Source organism: Varanus komodoensis, unplaced genomic scaffold (genome assembly GCF_004798865.1).
Source record: "Varanus komodoensis strain SLA01 unplaced genomic scaffold, ASM479886v1 scaffold45, whole genome shotgun sequence".
In the NCBI taxonomy this organism is placed as follows: domain Eukaryota; kingdom Metazoa; phylum Chordata; class Lepidosauria; order Squamata; family Varanidae; genus Varanus; species Varanus komodoensis.
The window spans coordinates 5,865,159-5,889,945 of record NW_025336011.1 but is presented as its reverse complement, the minus strand read 5'-3'; the positions used below and the strand labels follow the sequence as shown (position 1 = coordinate 5,889,945).

The 24,787-nt window shown below is 45.7% G+C and overlaps 1 protein-coding gene across 1 annotated transcript; it reads right to left on the bottom strand.

The window, feature by feature from the left end:
- Nucleotides 1–199: 199 nt before the first annotated feature.
- Nucleotides 200–10,274, bottom strand: LOC123030583 (paired box protein Pax-6-like). The gene is made up of 7 exons (XM_044444640.1): nucleotides 10,160–10,274; nucleotides 4,820–4,978; nucleotides 2,880–2,962; nucleotides 2,611–2,770; nucleotides 2,332–2,429; nucleotides 2,070–2,208; nucleotides 200–285 (listed from the first exon to the last, which is right to left on the bottom strand). Exons 1-7 carry the CDS (start codon nucleotides 10,272–10,274, stop codon nucleotides 200–202), a joined length of 840 nt encoding a protein of 279 aa, XP_044300575.1.
- Nucleotides 10,275–24,787: the final 14,513 nt, after the last annotated feature.

Sequence of the window (24,787 nt, the reverse complement as noted above, 5' to 3'; positions counted from 1 at the left end):
CTGGGTTCAGGCAACATAACTCACATATTAACAAGCCATGGTTAAATAACCCATACCCCACTTGAGTATAGATTATACTGTTGTCCGATCCCAGTTATTGTGACCTGTTAACATTTTTCCCTGTGGAAGAAAAGCCCCTAACTCTCCATTCACCTCCCCACTCCTCTCTGCCTTCCATTTTTCTTCTCTACTACTTCTTTCACTGCAGCCTTGGCCAATATTGGGTAAGATCAGGGTCCCCACCCGGAACTTGTACAGGAACCGATACTCCTGGAGAGATTAACCCTAGAAAGAAAGAGGGTAGAGAAAAATTTAATAACTAAAGAAATCCCAAATATATTATAGACTGCAAAAACACAAGATGCAAGGTTTTACATTAATCACAATAAATGCATACATTTCATAGACAGATTATGCAACACATGCAGACCACTCAGAACATCTGAATAACTAGGTTGGATAGTTCATTCAAGTTGTAGAATGTCAAAAGTTTGTGGACCCAAGTGGTTCTTCAAGTTTGCTCCAGGAAACCTCCCTGAGCGTGGAGAATACAACACAGCAATGGATCCCTTGGCAAAGATTAAGGAAGGAAGAAGGCCCACGGAGCTTCTTGAGGACCTGGAAAAGGATGTGAACTGCTACTCTCCAAGGTCCATCCAGGTTCACTGGACGATCCTGGGTTCTAATATGAGAGAGGGAGAAAAGGTCTTCCTAGCCACTTTCCCCATAGCATGCATAATTTGATAAACCAAAATCTATATAAAATGAACTATAATTCTCATTTATAGTCCACTCTGACCTTTTTTGCTCTTTTTTAAATTAAAGTATTATAGAATTATGCTCTTGGTGCTTTGCTTTTTCCTAACGGACCAACACAGCTATTTTTCAGTTTTGTATTTCCACTGGACTTTGTGGTTACGGGGAAAACCTGTGGGCACATGGCAGCTGTGCCCATCCAGATGCCCTCCAATTATGTTGTGACTGGGTTGTAGTCTAACACATCTTGAGGGCACCAGGTTAGAGAAGGCTGTTTAGAAGAGGGAGGAAACAGGTAGAGAGTTTTCAAGCACTCTAACATGCTTCAACAGATGTGTCAGAAGCTCTCACTCCAACATTTACTTGCAGTTGTGTGGATTCCGGGGCATGCACAGAGCTCTCCTGCATGCACAAATTCTGATGTTCATCCCAGCAGAAAGAAACTTTAAAAGGACCAAGGATTGTGCACTCCCAGATCCTTTTCTAACTGCAGTGAAGAGGGAATGCCATTCACGCTTGAACCTCTACATGCACTAGGAATTATTAGTAAGATTCCTATTCAGTTGGATGGAATTTATTGAAGCAGTACAGATCTATATATATGCCCCGAGGACAGGACTGAAACCCATACCAAAATACCCCCAAATGGAGTGAATTGTGCAAACATGACAATATGTCAAAATTGTTTTCATTATTTTGGGGGAGACTTTTGCAGAATTTGAAATTTCACATTCAGTCCCTTTTCTTTCCTGCTGGCTGAAACTTGGCTTGAGGTCTCTGTAAAGGAAGAGTCTGAGTCACAGTACTGTAGCTGAAATTTATGCTAGGTGACTATGCATCACCCTTAAAAGCAAACACTCTTGCGCTGCATGAAAAACACACTCAAGTGCTATGTGTGTTTTAACTGAAACTGCCCACACATGTTTACCTATTCCTCCATGATCAAAAGGACTAGAACTTTGTCTTTTGGGAGAAAAATACATTAAGGGTACCATCCCAGAATACTTTTCTTCCTACACAAGCATAGGATAGTTCCCACCACAAAATCCGCCTTAGAGGCTATCCTCTGCAGTTCACAGTTGATCCAATCCCCAAGAAGAATTTCAGATTTCTTTTTGCTTTTTCCTGCCACTGTCCACTGCCATTTCACAGATCTTCTATTTCCCATGGTCCTTCCACAGCATTTTCTCATTCCTACTGCCCAGGGGCAGGACCCTGCTTCCCGTGTGTCTTGCTTTACTCCCCACTCGCACCCCACTTGTGCACATTCTGACCCCCTTCCCCACCCGCAACACCCACTACCTTTCATTTACCAGTAGAAGCTCCATTGCTGGAGCTCAGATTATGGGAAGGGAGCTGGGAGGGTGTGTACGAATCGTAGTTTCGCGCTGATGAGCTGCTGGGGAGCATGCAGGAATAAGATGACGTCTGGCTGGCAACAGGGGGCACTGCCTGCTGTTGGGGACAAAAACGGGTTTGACAGAGGTTAATATCATTGAGGGAATGAATCCACATCAGTCCTCCCAGCTGCCACCTGGCTCTCTTTGAGCATGTGCTTGTCCATTTAAAGCTCACCTGGATAGGAAGGCTGTTGGCCATAGAGAAAGTGGGTAAAGGTGGAAGGGCGCCATAATTGTTGCTGAGGGTGCTTTCTGTACGGCCCAGCATAGTACCTGGAACAAGGAGAAGGCGTGACAACCTGAGTCCTGGGATGGCGGGAAGAATCTGGCTGTGTCAGAGGGGGAGAGACCTCTTGGTGGGTACAGGCCATGCAGAAAGGGGCCTCTCAGGAAGACATCGGAGAGCAAGAAAGGGACACACGATGCATCAGTTCACTGAGTGCATGATCCTCACCTGAGCCGGCAGGCTGGGGCAGGGACTGGTAGACAGTACTGCTCCCAGTGCCGAAATTGCTGTTTATGGTCAAGTGCCCCCCGGTGCCCCCTGCTTGGCGCCTTTGGTTCCGCAGTTTTTCCTCCCGACGCCACTTGGCTCGGCGGTTGGAGAACCAGACCTGGAAGAACAGTAACAGTTGCCCAGACAGATGGGGGAAGAAGAGATGCTAGATATTCCCTCCCTGTTCTTCTCCCCTGAAAAATGCTGTGTGTTCTCCCTCGCATTACCTGGATCCGGGCCTCTGGGAGATCAATTTTTGCTGCCAGGCGTTCACGGGCAAAGACATCAGGGTAGTGAGTGCGCTCAAACTCTGAAGAACATTGAAAGGTGAAAGTGTCAACATTGTGGACACTCCTTCCTCTCTTTCCCCCTCATTCATAGTCCTTGGTGAAATAGCACTTCTGCCCAGTCTTTCACAGCCTGGGAAGACCGTTTTTCCTGTATTGCTGTGTCAGCACTCATATTCCCACTCTTTCCTAAGAAGTATGATTGAACCAAACTCATGTTGCACTGCGATCCTCCCTTCTCTACAGCCATAGCTGAACAGCAAGCGTGGACTATATATTGCAAGGGGAACTGCACAGAACCGTCTCCATCCTGGTCTTCAGTGCAATGCAGAAGCATTGTATATGTGGATCGCTTGCACCTGCCATTTGCTGGAGTGGGGAAAACTGTGTCTGTGGTGCTTAAATATTCCCTGTGGAGCAGGAAAGGCCACTTGTGGCCCTCCAGATGTGTCTGGGGGAGACTGTGACAGGACAGCTGTGTGCCCACTCGAAAGGTCTGCTTTCCAGGGGCCAATTGCTGATGGGCAGCTTCGAGGTCCCTGGGTGCTCTTCCCCTTCCTCTTCTTTTCACTTTAAACCAAACTTGGATACCACAGCCCCTCAGATAAAGAACAACTTCAAACAGAGGACGATCCTTTCAAGAGAGGACTGCTTTCTATACAGTAAGGCAATGGACAGCCTGAACATCTACCTTCTACTAGAATTCAGCAATACTGAAGCATTACATCCAGTATCTCCATTGTCTGTCCGCTGTGGCTGCCTCACAGTTTCCTTCCTTTCTTCATGTGGATCCCTGGAGTAACTTCCTGTGGAAGGACAACAGCCTTCTCCTGAAGGCAGGTGCTGACACTGCAGATGCTGCACTTATAATACAGTCTGTTGCTTGCAAATGGCATATGAGGCCGAATTATAAAAACCTCTGTACCTCTACGTTGCAACACTGCTTAAGTCCACCAGATGGCAATGCATATCTTTCCCGGGTCTCCCTTGCATTTCTGTTGAGTAACTGGATGTAAGATTGGCCACTTCTGAGTTTTAAAATTCTTTCACCATAAGTAGAGTGCCTTTGAGCATACCCAGAATTATACTATGCTGCAATCCTACAATTGCTGCAGGTAAGGAAATCCATCACATGCAATTTAGTGCTATTTGATCTCTTTTAGCATTGTTGCGATCTCACAAAAGACCCAGCAGAAAGTTTTCCTACAGATCTTGCTTCTACCATCATCCACAATGCCAAGCATGCTTAAATCTGCACCTGTCAGCACTGGTTTCATAGATGCCACTCCTATTCAGACTGAAGAGCTGCATTCTTCAGAAGCATGAGGCAGCCCCTGCCTTAGCGCCCATCCTTTTCTTTAGGTAGTGCTGGTTAACATCCAGCCAGGGGTCTTATTTGGCAATCTGAGCAGACAGTTGAATACAGATTGAAGATTCAGGATCTGCTGCCTGATCACCCGATCAGCGAAGAAGTTGTTCAGCAGAGAGGCAGCTCAGCATGTCTGCAGGCAGGCTTAGCTCTTAGATTCTGTATCTGAACAGCCTGCCAGCTCAGCTATGGTCTGTGTGACAACAACACATGCGAGCAGATTCAGGAAGACAGAAAGTGATGCTCGCTACTTCTGCAAACATTTTAGAAGTAGCAATTGCCGCATGTCAGTTTAGTGAGTACACGCTCACACTGTTTGAATTGCAATGTACATGCAGGCATTACGGCGGTGCCCATGTGTGTGCAAAATATGAAAACACCCACACTGCACGCCTAGCTTGAAATCAGCTTATTTTAGATACTAGCCAGAAGGATGACACAGTAGCCAATTGACAGCCTCACTGGCGTGTCACTGCATTGTCACCTGTTCCTACCGTCATCCCTTTCTCACCTTTCTCCAGTGCCTCAATCTGCTCCTGGGTAAAAGATGTCCGGTTCCTTTGCAATTTGCGCTTCAGCTGCAAACGGATTTGGGACTCATCTAGGTCTTGGCTGCTGGCACCTTGGGCGTGCTCAGGATCCAGGCCACTCTCCAGTTGCTGGCAGCTGTCTGGGGGGAGGGGTTGGAGTGTGCAGCAAATATGTGAAACGAGGAAGGCAGCTCCCCTTCCCTTTCTGCATTAGGACCAGTGATCGTAATCTACACAGTATTCTAGTATCGGGTACCAATGTGGTGTGTAAAACTTCCTGGGCAACCTTGGTCTGCCCCTACTTAGTCTAACCTTTCTCACAGGGTTGCTTTCGAGACAAAAATGTTTGGGGGGGGGGCAGAATCATGTATGCTGTCTTGAAGGAAAGTGGGATGAATGTAACTATTACCATGTTTGTGAACCTAGCATTCATAGGGCATGGGTCTCTAGTATATCTGTTTTACAGATGGATAGGTAAATGTATATTCCATCCTTTCTCTATGGAGATCAGGACCATGCACATGGTTTTCCCTGCCCTCCCTTTAATTTTCACAACAACCCTTTGGGTTAGATAAAGCTAAGAAAGTGTGACTGGCCCAAGGTCACAGAGGAAGATGCAAGGGCATCCTCTACAGTGCAAATTTCACCTCCTCAGTACTGATATTATTCATTTAATATCAGTTAAATTAATATCAATGTTAATCAGTTAATATTATTCATTATTCATTCCTATAGCCTGCAGGGCTCTCTCCCTGATACTCACAGGGGCCATACCTCCAGCAGCAGACCAGGGTCTAAAGCTAAATTTGACCTTTTGTAGATTTGTTGCAGAAATTTGGTAGTGAACCCCCAATCATTCTGCTGCCACTGAGAGTCCACGTAGGGGTGACAGGGGCCACAGCCAGAACTTGGGAGGTGCACTCAGCCGGTGGGTCACACATTGCCCACGGCTGCAGCTCAGAGCTACATAGCTGAGAACTGAACCCTCTTTCCTACTTATCTTACCTTTGCTGTAGGCACATCTCACTCTGGGATGGATTCTGCCTTTTCTAAAAGTGGGAAAAGGGGCAACACTTTTGCAAATGAAGGAAGGTGCCACAATAATTGAGGCAAGAAAACAGAGGGCACAGGGAAAGTGGAGGAAAAGAATCTGGGAAATGCCTGTTACTCCAATGATCTATAGTTTTATACTTCTATACTCCCATTTTCATTCACTAGCACTTCATCAAAGGTGGGGAAAAGGGCTAGGGCTCAAACTTGCATAGAAGAAACTTGAAACTATAGCCCAGCTTTCTCCAAATGGTTCCTTCCAGATGTGTGGAACTAACCTCCATTACAATTTCCCACAATGCCTGGTGTGGTATTTCCCTGGGACATTGTGGGAAATTAAAATGATGGCTTCCCGCAGTCACCCAGAGCAGCTTGGAGTCTGTCAGGGCCTGCTGACACAGGGGGCCCACTGGAGAACACGTGACTCACGGTTCCCTAAAACCTGGAGGGATGTCCTTGCAGGGGTGACACCCCAGAACCCTGACCCCAAACCCCCACCATTCTTCCTCACAGATCACAGACACCCCTTGCTCTAAGCCTTGCCTCAAAAAGCCTTTCTCTGGCTTCTTCCTCCTGACTGACTGCATGGTGTTTGTTCACAGTGACAACTGTTTATTAATAGTTTATAAAGAGTTAATGAATGATTAATTCGTGTTAAGAAACTGTTAATCCATTGCTGTAGACTGAAGGTGTAGAATCCTGCTTCCTATGCATTAGGAGGGGGAGGCAGGGAAAGAAGCTGCCCTGAGTTTGCTTCTCACCATGACCCTGAGGCCTATGGGGTCAAGAGCCAGGGATGGAAAATAAACTGGAAGAGACTGAACTCCTGGGTTCTTCTCTCTGTAGGGACAGAGGTTTGAGCTGATCTCTGGGAAGAAAAGTTCTAATGTGTTAGCCTTGCAGAATCCTGGGCTTTCTGAAGCAGGAGAAGTGTCTTGAGGTTGGCTCAGAACCAAAGCTAGAAGGAAATTAGCTACTGTGGGTTTGGGGACTAAGCTCCCTGGGAAAGGGACATTGGTGGGTGGCAACTAGGGGAACCCACAAGGGTTTAACCTTTTATCCCAGGGGAGCTCTGGTCTGAACAGTGACCTTTCTTTGCTTCTGCGAAGCCAGGCACTCGGATCTCTGCAGGCGACGCGAAGCCACGACATCAGCCGCAGTGCCCTAATGCGAGGCGACACTGCCAGCTCCCTCCCTCTCCTTCCCCGAATCCTTTGCAAGCCCCGAAGCAATGAGATCCAAAAGGCCCCCTCGGTGAAGAGTGTCTCTGCTTGGCCCCAGCCCAGACATAATGTGTTGTCAGGATCCCTCCCCCTCCCCACCCCCACCCTGCCAGCCAGGCAGCCTGCTGTGCCTGCCCAACCCCCAACCCCAGTTCTGTCCCCACATCCCCATCAGCTCCGCTTTTGCTGAGAGATCTTTGCAGAATGCAAAGGGAGGAAACACACTTGCATAAACCCAGAGGGGAAATGGGGCGGGAGAGGTGGTGGTGGTGGTTGTGGGGGGGAGAGGTTGAGGAGAGAAGGGAAGTGTGGGGAGCGGAGGAGGCCTTGCACACTATCTAAAAACAGCACAGATGAAGCGAACAGAGGGAGGTGGGGGGAACAGCCTGCCTGATGCCAAGATAAGCACCAGCACTGCAGCTCAGCTCTCTGGGTCGGGGTCGCACAATGAAGCCCAGAATATCAGGAGAGGACGAGGCGGGGAACATCGCGCGAAGTGGATCTAAGGTCACAGCAGTAGCACAATCAGGCTGTGGCCACAGGGAGTAAATCCCATTCTCCACATGGGGAGGGATTTGGATAACCCTGGATGGATATCCAGGGATACAAGCAATCACACCAAGTATTTGGAGCTATAAAAGAAGGTTAGTTGACCAACCTTATCAAATAATTTGTCAGGTTTCATAGCACCGCAGCAAATGACTGAAGCCATTTAGCTAAGAGGACAAAGCTCAGAATTTCAACACCCATAATCTTCAACTAAGGAATACACCTGTCCTAAAGCAATCTCAGATCTCACAAATTGCTCCCCACAGGGGTCAGGGTTAATCCCTATTCTATATTCTTCCCTATTCATACAGATAGATAAGAGATGGTCCTTCTTAACATCTGTGCTGCTGGGACCTGGGATAGGATAGAGAGCAAAGGACTGCGCATATCTGTCAGGTGTAGTAATGACTAGGCACTTCACTAGAAGGCAGAAAACTGGGCTGAGAGCAGTAGTTTGGGCCAGAGACAGGAAAGTGGTGTGCCCTAACACTCTTTCTTTACTCTTTTTGAAGGGTATGGGGGTTATGATTTTAAAAGAGGGGAAAGTTAGATGTAGAGTTTGCAGATTTCATTAAGGACCCCTCTATTTCCCCACCCCCACAAATCTGAACACTGGGGTGCTGTCCATCTCTATTCCGTGTGGGAATGTCTCAGTGCAAGATCTATCACCACTAACCAGAGAACGGCTCAGAGTACGGTCTGAAGACACATAAGGCATCACCACATTGAAGCTCAGCCGGTCTGGGTCTGGCTGAGCTTGGAAGGGAGACTGACTGGGAACCACCTTGAGTTCCACAGTGGGAGAAAGGTGGGAAATAATAAATAAATGCATAAATACCACATCAGTTTCAACATCAGAAAGAAGAGACACACCTTTGCTGCTGCAGCTGGATCCCACCAACACATGGGGCAAATTCTGAACTGGGATAAGGAAGGATTTGGCAAGGAATTTAGTGTTGTTGCAACCATGGATCCCTACAGCAACAAAGGCTAGAAACACACTTCAAAGAAAGAAAATGAAACAAACGGGTAACTCCATGATACACTGGAGGTATCATGAAAGTGAGATTATCTGTCTATGGATAACAGTGGGCAAAATGAGCTGGCCCACCTGTTCCTCATTGATTTCAAAGAGCTACTACTATGTATGAATAGTTTGCAGTCCCAACTTAAGAACATAACATGACTCCAGCACCTTGCTTCCCACTGTGGGCGACCACATGCTCCACAAAAAAGCACACAAGCAGGACAGGAGGGTAAAACAGCCTCAATTTTGCCCCCAGCAATTGAAATTCAGTGGTGTACTGTCTTCCATTTAACCATTATGGAGAGTCCTCCACCACTGATCAGTCCAATTCCCTTTTAAGATCTCTAAGCCAGTGGTTATTGCCACAATTTATGGCATTTAAGATGCACTGTGTGAAAATTCAGGACCCCCCCCCCAAGCATGTGGGTCTTGAATCTTGCTAACCCACTTTATTTTTAGTGATCTTGCATTCTACAATTATGCAAGACAGAAAATCTTGTCTCCCTATCCAGACACATCCAAATGTCAATAAAGTGTATGGACTCATATGACTGGCCCTAGTTTGAAAATGCCAAATAAAGCATACATTAATAAGGGGGGGGGAGGGTGTTCCCAGAATGATATTTGACATGAAATGTAGACAGGGCAAGCTTTTGGTTTGGCAAGAGGAGTTGGTCAAAGTGTCCCCTAGTGGCCCCTCTTCCCTGGTGATGGTTTGGGGTAAGCTAAACTGGAAAAAACGAGCATGGGCAACTCCTTGACACCTGTCTCTAATTGCCATTAACATTTCTCATAATGCCTGCAAGTGACTGTACATGGGGGCGGGGGGGGGGGCGGGTTAAAGAAAAGCTAGACCCCGCATCTTTGCCACTCGAGGCAGGTGTCAGCAGTGGAACCTCCCAGAGTACAGGAACCCTGGCAATTGCTCAAGGATGTTGGTTCCCGGCACCAGCTGTGGATGTAGAATAGGTAGGCAGTGGGCTGGCCTTCTGAGCTTCAGCCTGGAGTAGAGGACCAGTTGGCACCCTCTTCCACTCCATGTACAAAAGCCAGCTGGGCTGGCCATTGAACCTTAGCTTCGACACTGGAACAGCATCCTTCCTGACAGAAGAAGACGGCAGCCTGCGCTGGGGGGTGCAAAGCAGGGTGGGTGGTGCACGGAGAACTCTCTCTTCCTACGCCCTGCCGTTGCCTCCCAGCATGTGCCGCCTGAAGCAACTGCTCTTGCTTTGCATAACAGCAGGGCTGACCCTGATTTGGGATGAGACACGGAGGAACCCGCATCAGCCTTGACTACTTTTTCAAGGTTCTAAGGAGCTAAATAGTCGTTATTTATGATAAAGCACACAACAGAGTATTTGGAATCGGAAAGGGCAGGAAAGCCGCTGGGGAGAAGCTGGTTACAGTAGGAAAAATGGTTACTTGTGCAAGAACGTTGTGTGTTTGTGTGCATGTGTGGACGCATTTCATACCAGGGTTGGATTGTCCTGTCACCAAACTGTCTTGGTACCACTCCTGGCGACCACCCCACGCGTTGTTCTGTATGTTCAGCATTCTGCTCTTCTCATACATGCCATTCACCCCCATGGAATGGAGTGGAAGGCCAGAGTGGCAGGGAGAAGGGAAGTGGGGCTGGTGGACAGCCTTGTCCCACCTGGAGGCTCCTGAGCTGCAGGGCACAGGCCCTGCCCCCGATAAACCTGAAAGAAACAATGGGGAGAGAGACAATTAATCAGGCCATGCAGAATATACAAGCGACAACTCAGACAGTTCTGTGGAAACAGATCCAATTTTCAAAGCTCATATCCTCTCCTCAGGGATGACCCTTGCATGCAGCCCCTTTGACCTGCGGTCCTTTCAGTGTCCACACCAGCCAGTGAGTGAGGTTTAGTGGTTATAGCAATCTCCCTTAACCTGCTGCCCTCCAGTAAGATGGGCACTCAGCATGGTTAGGTATGATGGGGGTTGTAGTCTAGAAGGTGCCAGGTTGGAGAAGGCTAAGTTGCAGGCTACCATTCAGTGGTATTACATAGTGACTGGGGCCTTGTACTTCAACTGGGGAGGCCCTGGTTGACAGTGTCACCCATGAAGTTCATGAAGATGTCATTGAGCCGGTCAGTGACTCTCAGCCTAACCTACCTCACAAGATGGTTGAAAGGATATTGCATTGAACTTCTTGGATGAAAACCCAGATTATGAAGATGTTATCTCTATTGTGCAGCACATGAGTCCAAAAGGGAGCAGTTTTTACAGAGAGATTTGAACTTAACCCTCTTAGAAGCAAGCCCAAAAATGTGACCTGTTAGGCCACCCCAGGAGTAGGAAACACCAGAATTTTTGGTCTTGTACTTTCCAAACTGTCCCAGGTAAATTGTCCTGAGTCTATTCGCTACTTCTGTGGTGGCTCAGTTGATTTATATGATCACTTCTTGATAAATAATGTGTTGCCCAAGTCACAGAATACAATTTTTCTAGAAACCAGAAGCAGCTGTGTTGTGGTTTGTTTTTAATTAGTTATGGGGCAAGGCCAGGGATGCTTCTTGTCCTTCTGTGGCCTGAGCTAGTTTTGCTCAGGGATGGGATAGGGGACTGGCCTAATTATGCTTTAGGGTCTCATGTCAGCTCACTACCTCATTCCTTCACAGATGTGCAAATGCACAGGAATCAAATTTTCATTTGATTTACCCAAAGGAAGTCCCTAAAGGAAGTCCGTAAAGATCTTCAGAGTGGAAAGTAGTAAAGCACAGGTTTTGCATGCTTTGCATGCTGAAGGTTCCAGGTTCAAATCTGGCATCTTCAGATAGGTTTGAAACACCTGCCTGAAACCCTGGAGAGCCAATCAGGATGCAGAGGCAATATGCTGAAGTAGGTGGGCCAGTATTTGACTCCGTATAAGGCAGTTTCCCATGTGTTGGTCAGCTTTCCATCTCACATCTCCAAGAAATGGGGAAAGAAATGCTCATAATCTGTTGTTTTTGAGTTCCATCTAAATGTTCTTTTAGGGATCCCTTATGGCCCAGTGGCTCTGACTGAAAAAAGATCCCAGATCCCTTCCAATTCATCTTCATACTAAGTTTTCAGCTATCCTTGTAACTGCCTGCAAGGCAACACCTCCCATAGACCTGACAATAGGCAGCTGAGGGCAAGTAATATTCTGTTGCAATGGACCAAGAAGAAAGAGGTGAGAGGAGATGACCCATGACCCAGCTTTCTTTCTCCCACCATGGATGATTCCAGAAGGAGGGTTTCCTTTGCCCTTATCCTTCCCTAAGGAATATGATGATTGCATCTGGGGTAAAAACAATAGAAGCAAAGATAGTTGCTGATATGCAACAGTCAGTGCTGGATCTGAAAAAGAGGCAGAAAGCCAGTTTCCCCTCAACAGGAAACACTGTGGCTGTATGGGTTACCCGTACATCTGATGGGGACAGGAATCTGTTGCGAGTGTTAAAGCTGTGAGCCCTCATCTTACACTCAGCCTGTAAATATGTGAAACCAAGACTTTTATTTCAGAATTGTCACAACTCTCCCGTGACCTTCTCCTAAGGAAACCAAACCCTGACTAGGTGCTGGAGTCCCAGAAACATCTCGTCACCCATTCAGAAGTGTGGGTGAAAGTGCAGAAAAACGTATCTGTAGCGGTGTACCCTATCATGCAATAAAAAATTAACTAAGGAAAGAGCTTAGATCTTCTTGGATTCCCTTATTCTGCCTCCCTTCCCCACCTACTCTCTTGTACGTGTCAGGATCGGCACGGGGTGGGGGGTGGCGGTTCAGGAAGGCCCTACCCCCTGCTCTGCCGCATGTGTCTGTATCTGTGCACACTCTGCAGCCTGAGAGACACTCCACCGCAGGGACCTGCTGTTCTCTCAGCATGTCAAGGGCCGCTTGCTGCGTCCTTGAAAGCAACGACTGCAGCTGCAGATTGGGTGGGTGGGGGCTGTGAACATGGAGGCTGCCCAGCTTTTCATTCCGGCCACTTCTCCCCACGTGGCCTCAGTCCCACAGCACCTGGCAGAAATCCCTCCGGTGGGTCTGAAAAGCTCCCAACTCCTGGCTACTAACACCAGCCAAAGCACACCTATGTTTTGGGAATGAAAGCCCCTCTCTTCCTTAGGGTCTCTGGGTGGCCGTCAGTTGCTGCTCCCATTTGCTTCATCTTGCCCTGAGCTAAATAGCCATGAGAAGCAGGAAGACAGAAAGGGATAGAAAATGAGGGAGGGGGACAAATAGGAAGCACACCACAAACAGCTTGGTAATCTGCACAGACAGATAACACACATGGAGCTGGAAAATGAAGAATGAGTGTGCAGACAAACCAAAGCAGCATGTGGATGGATAGACGGAGTGTTCCCTGAGTGTGACGGGCATATGTTGCACGGATATCTTGATATCATTCCTTCTGCCTCAGCCATCTCCTACGGAACATTTACACCTACCTACTTATCCAGTCACCACTAACTCTAGAACAAGCATCTAACATCTTTACTTTAGTTTTTCAGACTTGGGTTGTATGTATTCATTTTATTTTCTCTCTTAGTTTTTGGGGCAGCCGGTTTGGGAGGGAGGATATTGCACAGGCATTACAAGCAGTCCCTGAAGATGCAGCAGGCTATTTGCCTTTCCCTTTCCTTCTTCCAACCAAAGCTGTGAACAAGGAGAAAAAGTAAGTGCTCTGTCCAAAAGGAGAAACCAGGGGGCAACAACCGCAAGGTTTGCAGGGCCCCCACAGTGAAAGTTCTTGGGTTCAGTGACCTGGATTGTTAAATCTACAGTAGTCTTCCCCAACTGGGTCCCTTCCAGATTTGTTAGACAACCACTCCCATCATCCCCAGTTAGCTTAGCCAATGGCTGACAGTGTGTCTACAGCTCAATAATGCCAGGTCCCTTTCACACCAAGGACTAGTCATCTGCCTGCAAGCCAGCCTGGACCTGACGCTTAGCAACCACATCAGATCTCAGATCTTCATTCGTTGTAGGTGCCAGAAGGGCCCCATTTTCATCAGGGGGAGGACAGCCTGCAGGGAGGGCAGGTTGGTGACAATAGGAACTTTTGTCCTTGGGCTAAACGCAGCACCAGCAGTGGTGGTGGTGACTTTTCATCAGGGTGATAAAATGGCAGCCACTGCAAGGGTTAATGAGCGGCCCGCTCAGGTCAGCTATTTCTTCCCCACCCACAATGTTATGCCATGCCCACAGATATGGACGGAACATTGTGGGAGGAACATATGGAAAAATGCTTATGTGGAAGAGGTTTTTTTTAAAACTCTCCTTCTTGCCTACAGTAGAAATGCACTAGCATCCATCCTTCCAGAAACAGCCTCTGGAAGTTATGCCATGGCAGAACACAGGTCCTTCTAGCTCACAGCACTAACTAGTGGAGGCTTTCTAGGGTTTCAGGCAGAAGTCCCTCCTTTCCAACCCTAGCTGAAGATGCTGGCAATTGAACCTGGCAACTCTCGCACACCAAATATGCGCTCTGGGCAACAGCCCTTCCTCCTGAATGCAAACCACCATGAAATCAGGTAGATATGAGGAAGTACACACATGTCGCAAACAAATAAACCTCCACTTATAATCCTATGCTCTCTAGGGACTTGTAAACCTCACGTTTCCTGTGCTGTCACATTAAATATACATCCCCAGATACATAAAGTTATGTGAGAGAGACGATCTGACTTCACTGAAGTGTCAAAGTTAACCCCAGTTTTACTGGACCTAGGACCTTCATGGTCAGACACCAAACTGGGCGCAGCATGGTTTAAAGCTGGCGCTTAGCCTGGGTAGGTTCCCAAACATGGTGTCTGCAAGTGCATAAAGAAATAAAGATGGACATGAAGGACCCCTGTGAGTGACTGTAACTATGAAAACTCTAGCTGTGTACCTGATCACCTGTCTTTGCATTACCAACAGGTACTGAAGATTTTGGCTCAAGCTGCTGACTGGAGGAACCTTGAGATGCAAAACAGCAAAATCTGAGTGTTCATCAGTCTTGCCCTGGTAATCTCCTTCAGGGTAATTTTGTTTAATTTTGGTTTACCAGTCCTAATTTGAAGAAGATTTGTCTTTGCTTTAAAACAGGTTGTCATGAGAAGTTCTTAGATTCAACTCCCATCTGCCTAAGTGGTCAGAGGTGATGGGAGTTGTGCAGCAACCATGTTTTAAAGGCCACAGGTTCCCCTTTCCTGCTTTAAACAATTTCCCTCTTGTTTGTTGCACAGAGGAAGCTGCACAGAAAGTAGATCTTCAGATGTTTAGGAGTTCAACTCAGATAATCCCTCATCAATAGCCACACTGGCAGGGACTTCTGAGAGCCGAAGTCCAAAATCTTTAGAGGTCAGTTTTCAGACAACTCTGTTCTGGAGCAGCAGAGAAGAACCGAAAGACCGGGCCTTTCAAAGACATCCTGTATCCATTCTTGACCGTTAAAGAAAGCCATACTCATAGACTGACAAATACCACACAGCAAGTGGTACCTCTAGCTATTGGTAGAAATCACAGCCATGTCAGCACTCACAAACACAAAGAAAAAAACACATTGCCATATTGCCTAATAAGACTAAAATTACTTGTATTCTGACATCATGATAAACTATGATTTACCATGACAGGAATGAGGCATTGTGAGCAGGCTTGTATGCTCCCCTGCAACTTCCTCTCAATGTGGTGAGCGCCCAAGAAGGAATTCAGAAACTGTTACTTCTGCCTTTGATTAACTGCAGTTTCTCATTGGTTTGAACTAGACAAACTGCAGTTAATCTTAACTACGATATGTTTGAAACAAGCCAAGAAGAAACCATGGTAATGAAGTTCAGTTGTATCAGCAAGCAATATAGTTAATGTTAACTATGATCAAGCATTTAGACATAACACTAAACTGTAGTGAGTAAAATACGGAAACAACAGCTTCCAATCTCCTTTCCGCCAAAGGAGGAGAATGCAAACCCAAGTCTTTTCTAATGACAAGAAACTCTGGCTTATCATAATGTCCTAATGCACCTGATTATACCATTGCATGATGCTAAAATACATTACATGACACTTTAGCCAGAAAGACAAGGATAAAGAACCACAATCTAATACCTGGTAGTTCATTAATAGTAAGTAGTGAATCTGAATATGGACTCTCTCCAAGAAGACAATTTCTGAACAATTTATTTTAAAACAGTGCTTTCTTTATGCACAGAGGTTAGTCTCTTTGATGGCTTCAGTCTTCTGGCCAGTTTTATACACTTCTTGCTTCTGGGCAATGTTTGTAACCTCTAATGTCAGAATAGAACAATGCACACAGTATCAGTGGCTTCTAATTTGAATTCGTAGGACAATTCCATGTTTTTGCTAAATCTACCGCAGTGCTAACATTGAGAAGTAATGTTAAAGCTGCATACATCTGAAAGAATTAGGACAGCCAGCCAGTGGCATATTTTTACCTAAGAAAAGAGTACAAATGGTATCTGCTAGAAATTCAGTTTGTCCCCCACTGATGATTTTCAAAATCTACTTCACTCTGCCTCTTGGATGGAACAGTGCAGAAGAAATAACACATATAGAGTAAAGATGTGAGGATTGGAAATTTTTCTACAGATCTACATAGCCATTGCAAGAGAATTTGTTCTTGCACACTGTGCAGAGAATAAAAATCCTTCAGTGATGCACATACATATAGGGCTTATACATACACATTATAATAGGTACACACCAGTATACACGACTGCATACATAACAAAACTACATTGCAGTACACAAACTAGAGCGGGTAACTCAGCAGGATACAAGTGGCAACAACATATGAAGAAAGAGGAGGAATAGTGTGCCAGCAGTAACAGCACTGGTTTGAGCACAGCTGTACCCATGGAGTCGTTTTTCTCCATTGTATCATCTTAACAAAAAATGTACTTGCCTTTCTTTGGTCTTGAAATCCCATTTCCTGTTTGAAAAATTGAAAACCAAGATTCAAATGTCTCCCCAGCCTTGAATCCTAATTAGAAATTGTGGGGATGGAACAAGATGTTCCATAGGAAATCCATACTCAGGATTCCCACATGTTGTTTATGCCAAAAGCAGCAACTTTGGGAGTGGTAGGGAATGGATCAGGACTAAGACATTCAGGACATTCCTTTGGGGCAAATTGAAATTTCAGGGGAAGTGTTAACTGGGAAACTGGGATGAGGTGGTGGGAAGGCTTAGAAACAAATGAATATTATGCTCCTGATCTGATCCAGCACCCCTTTCTCAGCTGCTATTAACTTTTTTAAAAAAACATGGCAAATCCAGATCACATGTAAATTGTAATCTGGGCCTGAAAATGTGAGACATTTTAACCAAGTTATGAGATTCTCAGGATTCTGCAGGTTATCTCCCTTGAGGAATACCATTTTGAATATGAAACAGTAAAATAAAGACAACTAAACAGTATCATTTAAAGATACAATTAATTTTAATCAAGCCCTGTAAAGGAAAGAAGAAAAACAAAAATTCAAATTACCAAAAAGCTCACTTGATTCAAGTAATTTTACATTCATTCTCATTTGAAGTTTTTGAAAGGATGTACGTCACCGCCCCACCCACCAGAATAAAATAAAAACACTTGGAAGTGTTTGAATGGAAAAACAAAACAATTTGAATGGGTTTAATTAGTTTGAAGTTTGTGATTTTTTTCCTGAAAGGTAAGCAGCACATGCCACAAACAGCAGCTAGCAAGCAGGCAACTGGTAACATACACACCAAAATATGCACAATGCATCTTTATACACGGGGCAATATAATATGCAACTTCCTGATACCAGCAAACCAAATGGAGAAAAGGATGGCTACACATACAAACTCATCCACAATACGGCAGGTCCGCACATTCACAAAACTTTCCAAAAAATGTGAGCGCATTCCTAAAGAAAAAGCAAAGGTACACAGAATAGACAGAGAGTATGATTGAGGGCAACATAATTAAACAAGAGCAACTTTACTTTAGGGAGCATCAGATCACATACCGGGACTGCAACCAAACATGGAAGAGATACAACGTGACGTCTGTGATGTAAAATGCACACACCCAGAAATACGATCTGATTCCAATTTCTGCTCAATTTTTCTCTGAACAGAAACCTTATGTTTCCACATCATTATGGATTGAAAATGGTTATACATTCATTGGAGTACACAACCACTCAGTTGCCTTATTTGTACTAGCATCCATTAGGAAAATTTAGTATTAAAAAGGGCTTTGAGGTATAATAGTGACTGCCCTCCTGCATACAAACAGGGGCCATGTAAAACACACAGAGCCGAAGACTAACGGAATGTTTCCCCCTTCTTTCTCCCTGTGTCTGTATTTCAACATATGTTTACCTGACAACAAATTCAACATTTGATTCCCTGGAACTGGTTATCATCACTATTTAACCATCACACTTCTGCTTGGATTTCATTTACTTTTGCCAAGAAATCATATTTTGATATTTTGTATAATCATTTTAAAAAATTCAGTGGATTTGCTAAAACATTGCAGCAGCTCCACTATTGCAGCCATCCCTTGGTTCATCTTAATCGATCCTCCTTCAATTTATCCTCCCATCAAATCTACTTTATACCTTTCTCATGTCTTCCTTCCTCTCTGTCTGCATATCCATTCATCTACCCCATGTATTCAGACACTGTTCTATTTCCTCTACATTCCTTTCTGAAAGGACAAGGAGAACATCAGTTTACAGAATTCATGGCCGGAAGATGTGGTGACAGACAGCTGGCTTAAAGGTATTAAAAGGAGGAGAACCCACATCCACAGAATCTATCATGATCAGTTCCTGCTAGGCACAATGGCTATACACTCCCTTCAGCTTTCAGAGGCAATATGCCACTGAACACTAGCTGTTCACAGCACCAACAGAAGAAGGCTAGCATCCTTGTCCTCCTCATACTCTTCTCACTGGCATTAGAATGACAGCTGCAGGAAATTCAGAAATTTTCTGGGGCACCAGGTAATGGAGAGTATAAGCTAAGTCAGAATGCATTGACCACACTCATCCAGATGCGGGTCACATGCTTTGTGGACCGTCACAACTTCAATCAAGCCACACATAAAACAAAAGTTGTTGCATTGTACTGGCACAGAAACTGCAAACATGGGGCATCAGGTGTACACTCAAGCACCATGTGTCTGTAGCTCTCTTTTGCCTTGGCTCTCAGGTTTCATTCAGAGAAAAACATAGCACTCGACTTGAAGATGAACTGATTTGTTGTTACATTTATGTATCCTGTCCAGCCTCCAGGGTGTTCAGATCAGAGTGGCAGAAATGGGCTTCCCAAATGGTCTCTCCTCCAGGTACAGGCTGGGCCCAGACAGCATCATTTCAGAAGTGGAACAGCATCATAGCCTTTCAGACCATTCGTGGAATTTAATTTTATTTCACTTTTTAGCTTTCTGTACCACCCAATAGCCAACGCCCTTCCCCCTTCTCCACTGTTCCAGTTATTTGAGATCCTATATCAAAGGTGCTGAATCAATTATGTGAAACCAAGTCTGTATGTGCAAATATGTAGAATTTAACCTGAGTGTAGAAACTCTCCTGGTCATGGGATGTACCCTGTTTGTGGGGCAGATGTACAAAGCCAGCTCGTCTGCATATTCAGAGATCACAGTCAACACAAGTTCTTAATGATATGTTATATTTGTTTATTTAATATTGCGTGTATCTCCTGCCTTTTTTCTACTTGAGAGGAACCCAAGATGGCTTACATGATTGTCTGCCTCCTTATAACAACAACCCTGTGAGGTAGGTTAGGCTGAGAGTCAGTGACTGGCCCAAAGTCACCCGCTGGGCTTCATGGCCATAGAACTCAGACCTCCTTATTGTCAATCCATCGCTCTCAGTATTATACCACACTGACTTTCTTATTGAATGGTCATGGAGTATTCCCATACCACAGTTTTGTTCAAACTAAGTGGTTACGGACTTTGTGCTTGAATAGGAGACCACATGGAGTAAGCCATGTAATTATTACAATAAAAACCACATGCACACCTCAAGGCTTGTTGCATATACACATTCAGAAACATTCAAGCACACATCGTGTGTACATCAAGCCATGTAGAAGCCAGTTGGAGATGTTATATAAAATGACACATACGCATAGACTCTCCACTTCAATCCTCTGTAAACAGTCATTGCGTCTCTCTCTCTCTCTATCTCTCTCTCTCTCTCTCACACACACACACACACACGTGTACAGTAGCCATCATGCATGAATACGCTCACCGTGATGGTCTTGAAACCGTCATCTGGGCAACATACAAACAACACACTCTTTGAAGTGAGCCACATTTAGGAAAAACACTAAATTTCTTTCAGCGCATACATGAAAGCACCCCCTCCATGCTCATCTCTCCCCCACACATCATTTCAAAGTAACTGGGATTTCCTCTTTCTGGCTTTCTGGATATCTCATCTTTTTCCTTCTGCCCTCCCCAAAACCCCACAAAAGTCCCTTCCCTAGAAGTCTCAACAATTCCATCTCATAAAAGGACCACAAAACTACACACCTGCTTTTCTCAGCTCTGACAACACCATTTTCCACCCCGATTTGGGCGGCCAGTCACCTGCATACACACGCTGGGAAATGCGTATCACCAAAGGCCACCCTAGTAAGGGAGAATGTTTTGTTGCTCATAGACCAATGATTACACACCCCAAAATGGCTGCCCTAGCTATCCCACAGAACAGTAATATGGGAGCGAGCAGGCACTCAGACCAAAGAGAAGGACGTTTAGGAAGGGAAGATTAGAATATGATTGTGGACACTTAGGAAGAGAAGGAAGAGAGATTAGAGGAAGAGAAGTAAACATTGGGGAAAATCCCACAATAACAAAATTTGGGACAGAAACAATTATAGGCTGTGAAGTTATATAACACCCCACTTCTACAAATATACAACACCTCCCTAGAATCTATGGATGGCACATTCTCTCACAAACCCATCTCTCACTCCTACTCTTGGATCTATTTACCTTTTAGAATGAGCTACATTCTCATGAAAAGCAGTTGATTCTACAGAATCCATACCCCGCTGTGTGATCCATTCCCAGATTCTTGGATCCACAGCACCTTTTAACACTCTGCCCTCAGTACTGACCACTGGGGGAAAAAATCTCACTCAAAGCCGCCAATATTCCACCAGTCCAAAATTTCTTCCATATAGTTTTTACCAGTTTTCAGTTCCCTTGCCCAGATATATTTATTACTTTATGCATCATATTTACTATCATAGTTATAATAATCATCATTACCTGGAATCCTCTGGTTCTGAAAACTCCAACTGAGCAGAACAGGGCAGATTCTGATTTGAGATGAATAGAGTATGGCAATACGCAGGTCAGTACCAGTTGGTCAGTTAGTTATGTATGAAAAGTGTTCGATCCATCTGCAGTGAAAGAGACAAATTATGAATTTGTGAGGGAAGAAACAGTAATATTCTCAGAGGCTGCAGTCTTGAACATAGCTAGATTGCTTAAATACTTTAAGGCAGTAGGATTTCACTAGGTGCAGAACTGCATCCTGATACATTAGGATGCCTGGAAGAGGGAGTTCTATTCTGGATGGAAGAAAGAAAAGGCAAGATATTCACACAAACAAAACCACCAGCCCCCCAACTCCCAAACTCTTCCAAGCTGTTTCATTGTGCACTCAGGGCTAGAAGAGGGTGGGGGGAGTTCCAGGACAAAAGCCTTTTAATTCCACATTTGCCCCCAAACCCACTTCCCTCTCCCCTCTTTTGTCCCCAGTATCCATACTAAGTGCCTACCTGTATGCTGGAAGCCAAGCAGACTTTCAGGGATAACCTTTCCAATCTTTTCCTTGTTTGCCTGCTGCCCAGTTTTAATTTCCCTCCCCAACTACACTCCCTGTTATGTCTTGGCTTTAGGATGCTTTTCCGCTTTTGAAGATCTGGTTGCTACATTCCCTTTGCCTAAGCAATGCCCACCATTCTGTGCCTCGCTGGGAGATGTTCTTTCCCCCTTTTCACCCAGTGCCACCCAGCCTATATCCCGGCCACCGCGCCACACTCAGCATCTCATACTTCCCCCCTTTGACTCCTTACCCTTGGATCTTCTCAGGCACCCCCTCCTCAAATTCCCATCCTTTCTCTTTGACCACTTTTGGGAGATCTGTCCCCCTCTCCACGTTCTGCCCACTGCCTCTTGGCATCCGCCCTACGTGGTCTCCCAAGAAAAGATTCTATATCCCCAGCAGTGCCTACTCCTCATAACCACACACTCTTGTTTTGGAGCTGTGAGTGGCTTTGGGGTGGGCGTTGTACAGGAATAAATATCATTCCTGGGCACTGAGATTGAGGGTGGAGGGGAAAGAGACTGGGATGCGCCAAGGGGGGGAAACGCAATGCTGCTGTGACATTTGTGCTAAGTTGTCGTGTCAGATTTGAACTTAATTCCCTCCAATGGATCGGGGGGGGGGGGGGGAGCGGAGAGAGAGAAGTCCCCAGCTATACAACCATGCACTGTTGCTTACAGAAATCATAGGGAAGGATCCTGTCATAGCTGTTCAGGGCTACAGGGGATGTGGAAGGGGGAGAAATGGGACAGACGGCGCAGAGAGAGGCGTGAGCTGTACCTTCTAGTCAAAGGCTGCAGGGATGGAAAAATGAGAAGCCAGGAATCTTGGCTCCCGGCCCCCAAGTCTTAGCCCATCAGCTTCTGCCTCTGAGCACTCCAGAGGGCAGGTCCCCTCTCATGCCAGCCAAAGAGGCCCCGGAGAATCCACTCTCACCAAAATCTAGGAGTCCTTGCTCTCTGTTCCTCGTGCTCAAACGCTCTAGGCCCAACAGCCCTCCAAGAAGAACCAAGATGACTGGCTTCCAGCTCCCTCCCCTACTCCCTTCTTTCCGCACTATGTACTGTGCAGCATCTTTCTCTCAGATGGCCCTGGATGAAAAACTAAATAAGATTCAGTTGCAGGCAGAGACCGACCAAAGGAGGACTTAACTGGGCATCTCACCCTTCTTCCCACAAATTACTCTGCCCAACTGCCACTACAAAGCATGCCTTGTTACCTAAGAGCATTAGGATAATTGGGGAAAGCCTAAAAGATCTGACCCAGAGGAGCGGTCAGGCATGTGGGGCCAGACCACAAAAATTGCTGTTGCTCTTGTTTTTTAAGTCGTTCAGTGCATGCAGAAGGTCCCAGGTTTGATCCTGTCATCACCAAATAAGACTGAAAAATTTCCACGTGAAAAGCTGGGAAACGCTCCCAGTTGGTGCCTGCAGTATCAGGCCAGATCAGGGAGCCCAGGGGCCAACTGGAAGTAGGGCCTTCAGCACAACAGAGCACCATATGAACCCACTATAGCTGGTTTTATAGGACCATGAAGCACGACCATAGTGGCTGTGAATCTCTTTATGGGGCAAATGTTGCTTCAGAACAAGCTAATTTAGCACTGTGTAGCACTAACATGGCCATTTGAACTATCATTATTTTTGCTATAGCGGGGGAGCAGCATTGCCCACCCTGGGCTAGATGGACTGATGGCTGGACTAAATCTAAGGCAGCTTATAACAGACAAAAATGCAGGAGAAGCAAGGGTGAGAGGTGCAGAGAGGCTTGAAAGCCAAATATTTCTTCCATTAAACAGCATGAGGCAGTCACCTCTGGAACCTACTTTGGGAGTCCCTCACAATGAGCACTCTAGTAATTATTTATTGTATTTTTTATTTTTTTACGGTCAGGGACAAAGAAAGACACTAGGTCACATTTTCTTTCTCAGGTGACAGAATAATTTGACTGGTCTTGGGTACTTTATACTTTGACTTGGACGGCAGGCAGTGTGAGGGGAGCTGGCATCCTTTGCTGTTCTGCCTCAGGCAGAAACAAGCTTCGGGCTGGCCCTGCCGGGTGCCTCAGGGAAAAAAGATCTCCCTGCAGCCATGTTCAGATAGCCTGCACTCGGAGGTCATTGACGTAAAGCCCTCCTTGCATGCCCACCCTTGACTGGCAGGCCCAAAAGACCCTACATCTACAGCGCTTGTTACCGGCTGAGGCCCCGTCTGTACAGCCCTAAGGGCCCATGTATTTCTGGTAGCTTTCTTTTAAGGGCTTTACTGAATGGTGGAATTGTTTCCTTTGAGCTTCTCTACATGAGACATTTATTGTGCACTTGTGATCTGTCATTCAAGGATGTGTCCAAGCCTTTGCTCAACACCGCGTCCTCTCGGTGTTGTCCAGCCATTTCCCTGGGGTTTTTTTTAGAACTAGGAAAGTCAGCTGCTTAAATTCAGATTGTAGCGAACCAGAACAAAAGCCCCCTGAAAAGCTGTAAATATGTTATTCTGCAGCTACACCACAGTGCTACCTTATTGCTCATTATTAGATTATCTAGAAAAACACAGAAATGCCACTCACTTCTGCTGGGTGCTCCTGAGGAAGGTGGATGCATCTCAGCCTGGAATCTCAGCTTTGACCATTCCACTTTGGGTGATCCTGCTAGGGGAGTGGGAGGGTACGGCCTCTTGGGGGCATCACCCTTGGCTTCTCTGGCACTCTAAACTCCTTCATGAAGTTAAGATGTGTATCCAAGAGGAGGAGAAACAAGCTTTTGGGCTGGCGGGCGGGCTGGCTGGCTGAGGGCCTGAAGGAAAGGAACAACGCCATCCCTCCATATCCGGCAGCCCACACTTGAAGGTCATTGGCTAAAGCCCTACTTGCATGGAAAGGGAGAGAAATACAAACCCTGGGAACAAACCAAATGTAAATGACATATTCTTCCTCCTGAAATGAAAATAGAAGAAACCTCAGTAAAGCAGCAAGTTAAACTCCTCCTGTAAAATAGAGAAAAGATTGCTGTTGTCATTCTACAAATTCTCTCTCAGCTTTCCCAGCCCGTTTTTTGTGGCCTTTTTCTTAGAGGAAAGTTGGGTGTTTTCATGGATGCCACCATTAGGTGCTACAGAAGACTTAAATATTTTTGTAAATGCACTTTATACCACAGCGCCATCTTCTGATACATAATAGAACATATAGAATATATTATAGAATATAAAGGCTGAGAGGAAAATAGTATTTGATTATTACTGTAAGTTGCCTTGAGAAAGCTCT

What these genes read in the sequence shown, in the direction of transcription:
- LOC123030583 (XM_044444640.1), bottom strand. Translation starts at nt 10,274, where the DNA reads ATGGGGGTGAATGGCATGTATGAGAAGAGCAGAATGCTGAACATACAG. An exon ending in TCCCAGAGGCCCGGATCCAG is followed by an intron (nt 2,771 to 2,879) that starts GTAATGCGAGGG and finishes CTGTTCTTCCAG; the next exon opens with GTCTGGTTCTCCAACCGCCG. An exon ending in GCCCCAGCCTGCCGGCTCAG is followed by an intron (nt 2,430 to 2,610) that starts GTGAGGATCATG and finishes TCCTTGTTCCAG; the next exon opens with GTACTATGCTGGGCCGTACA.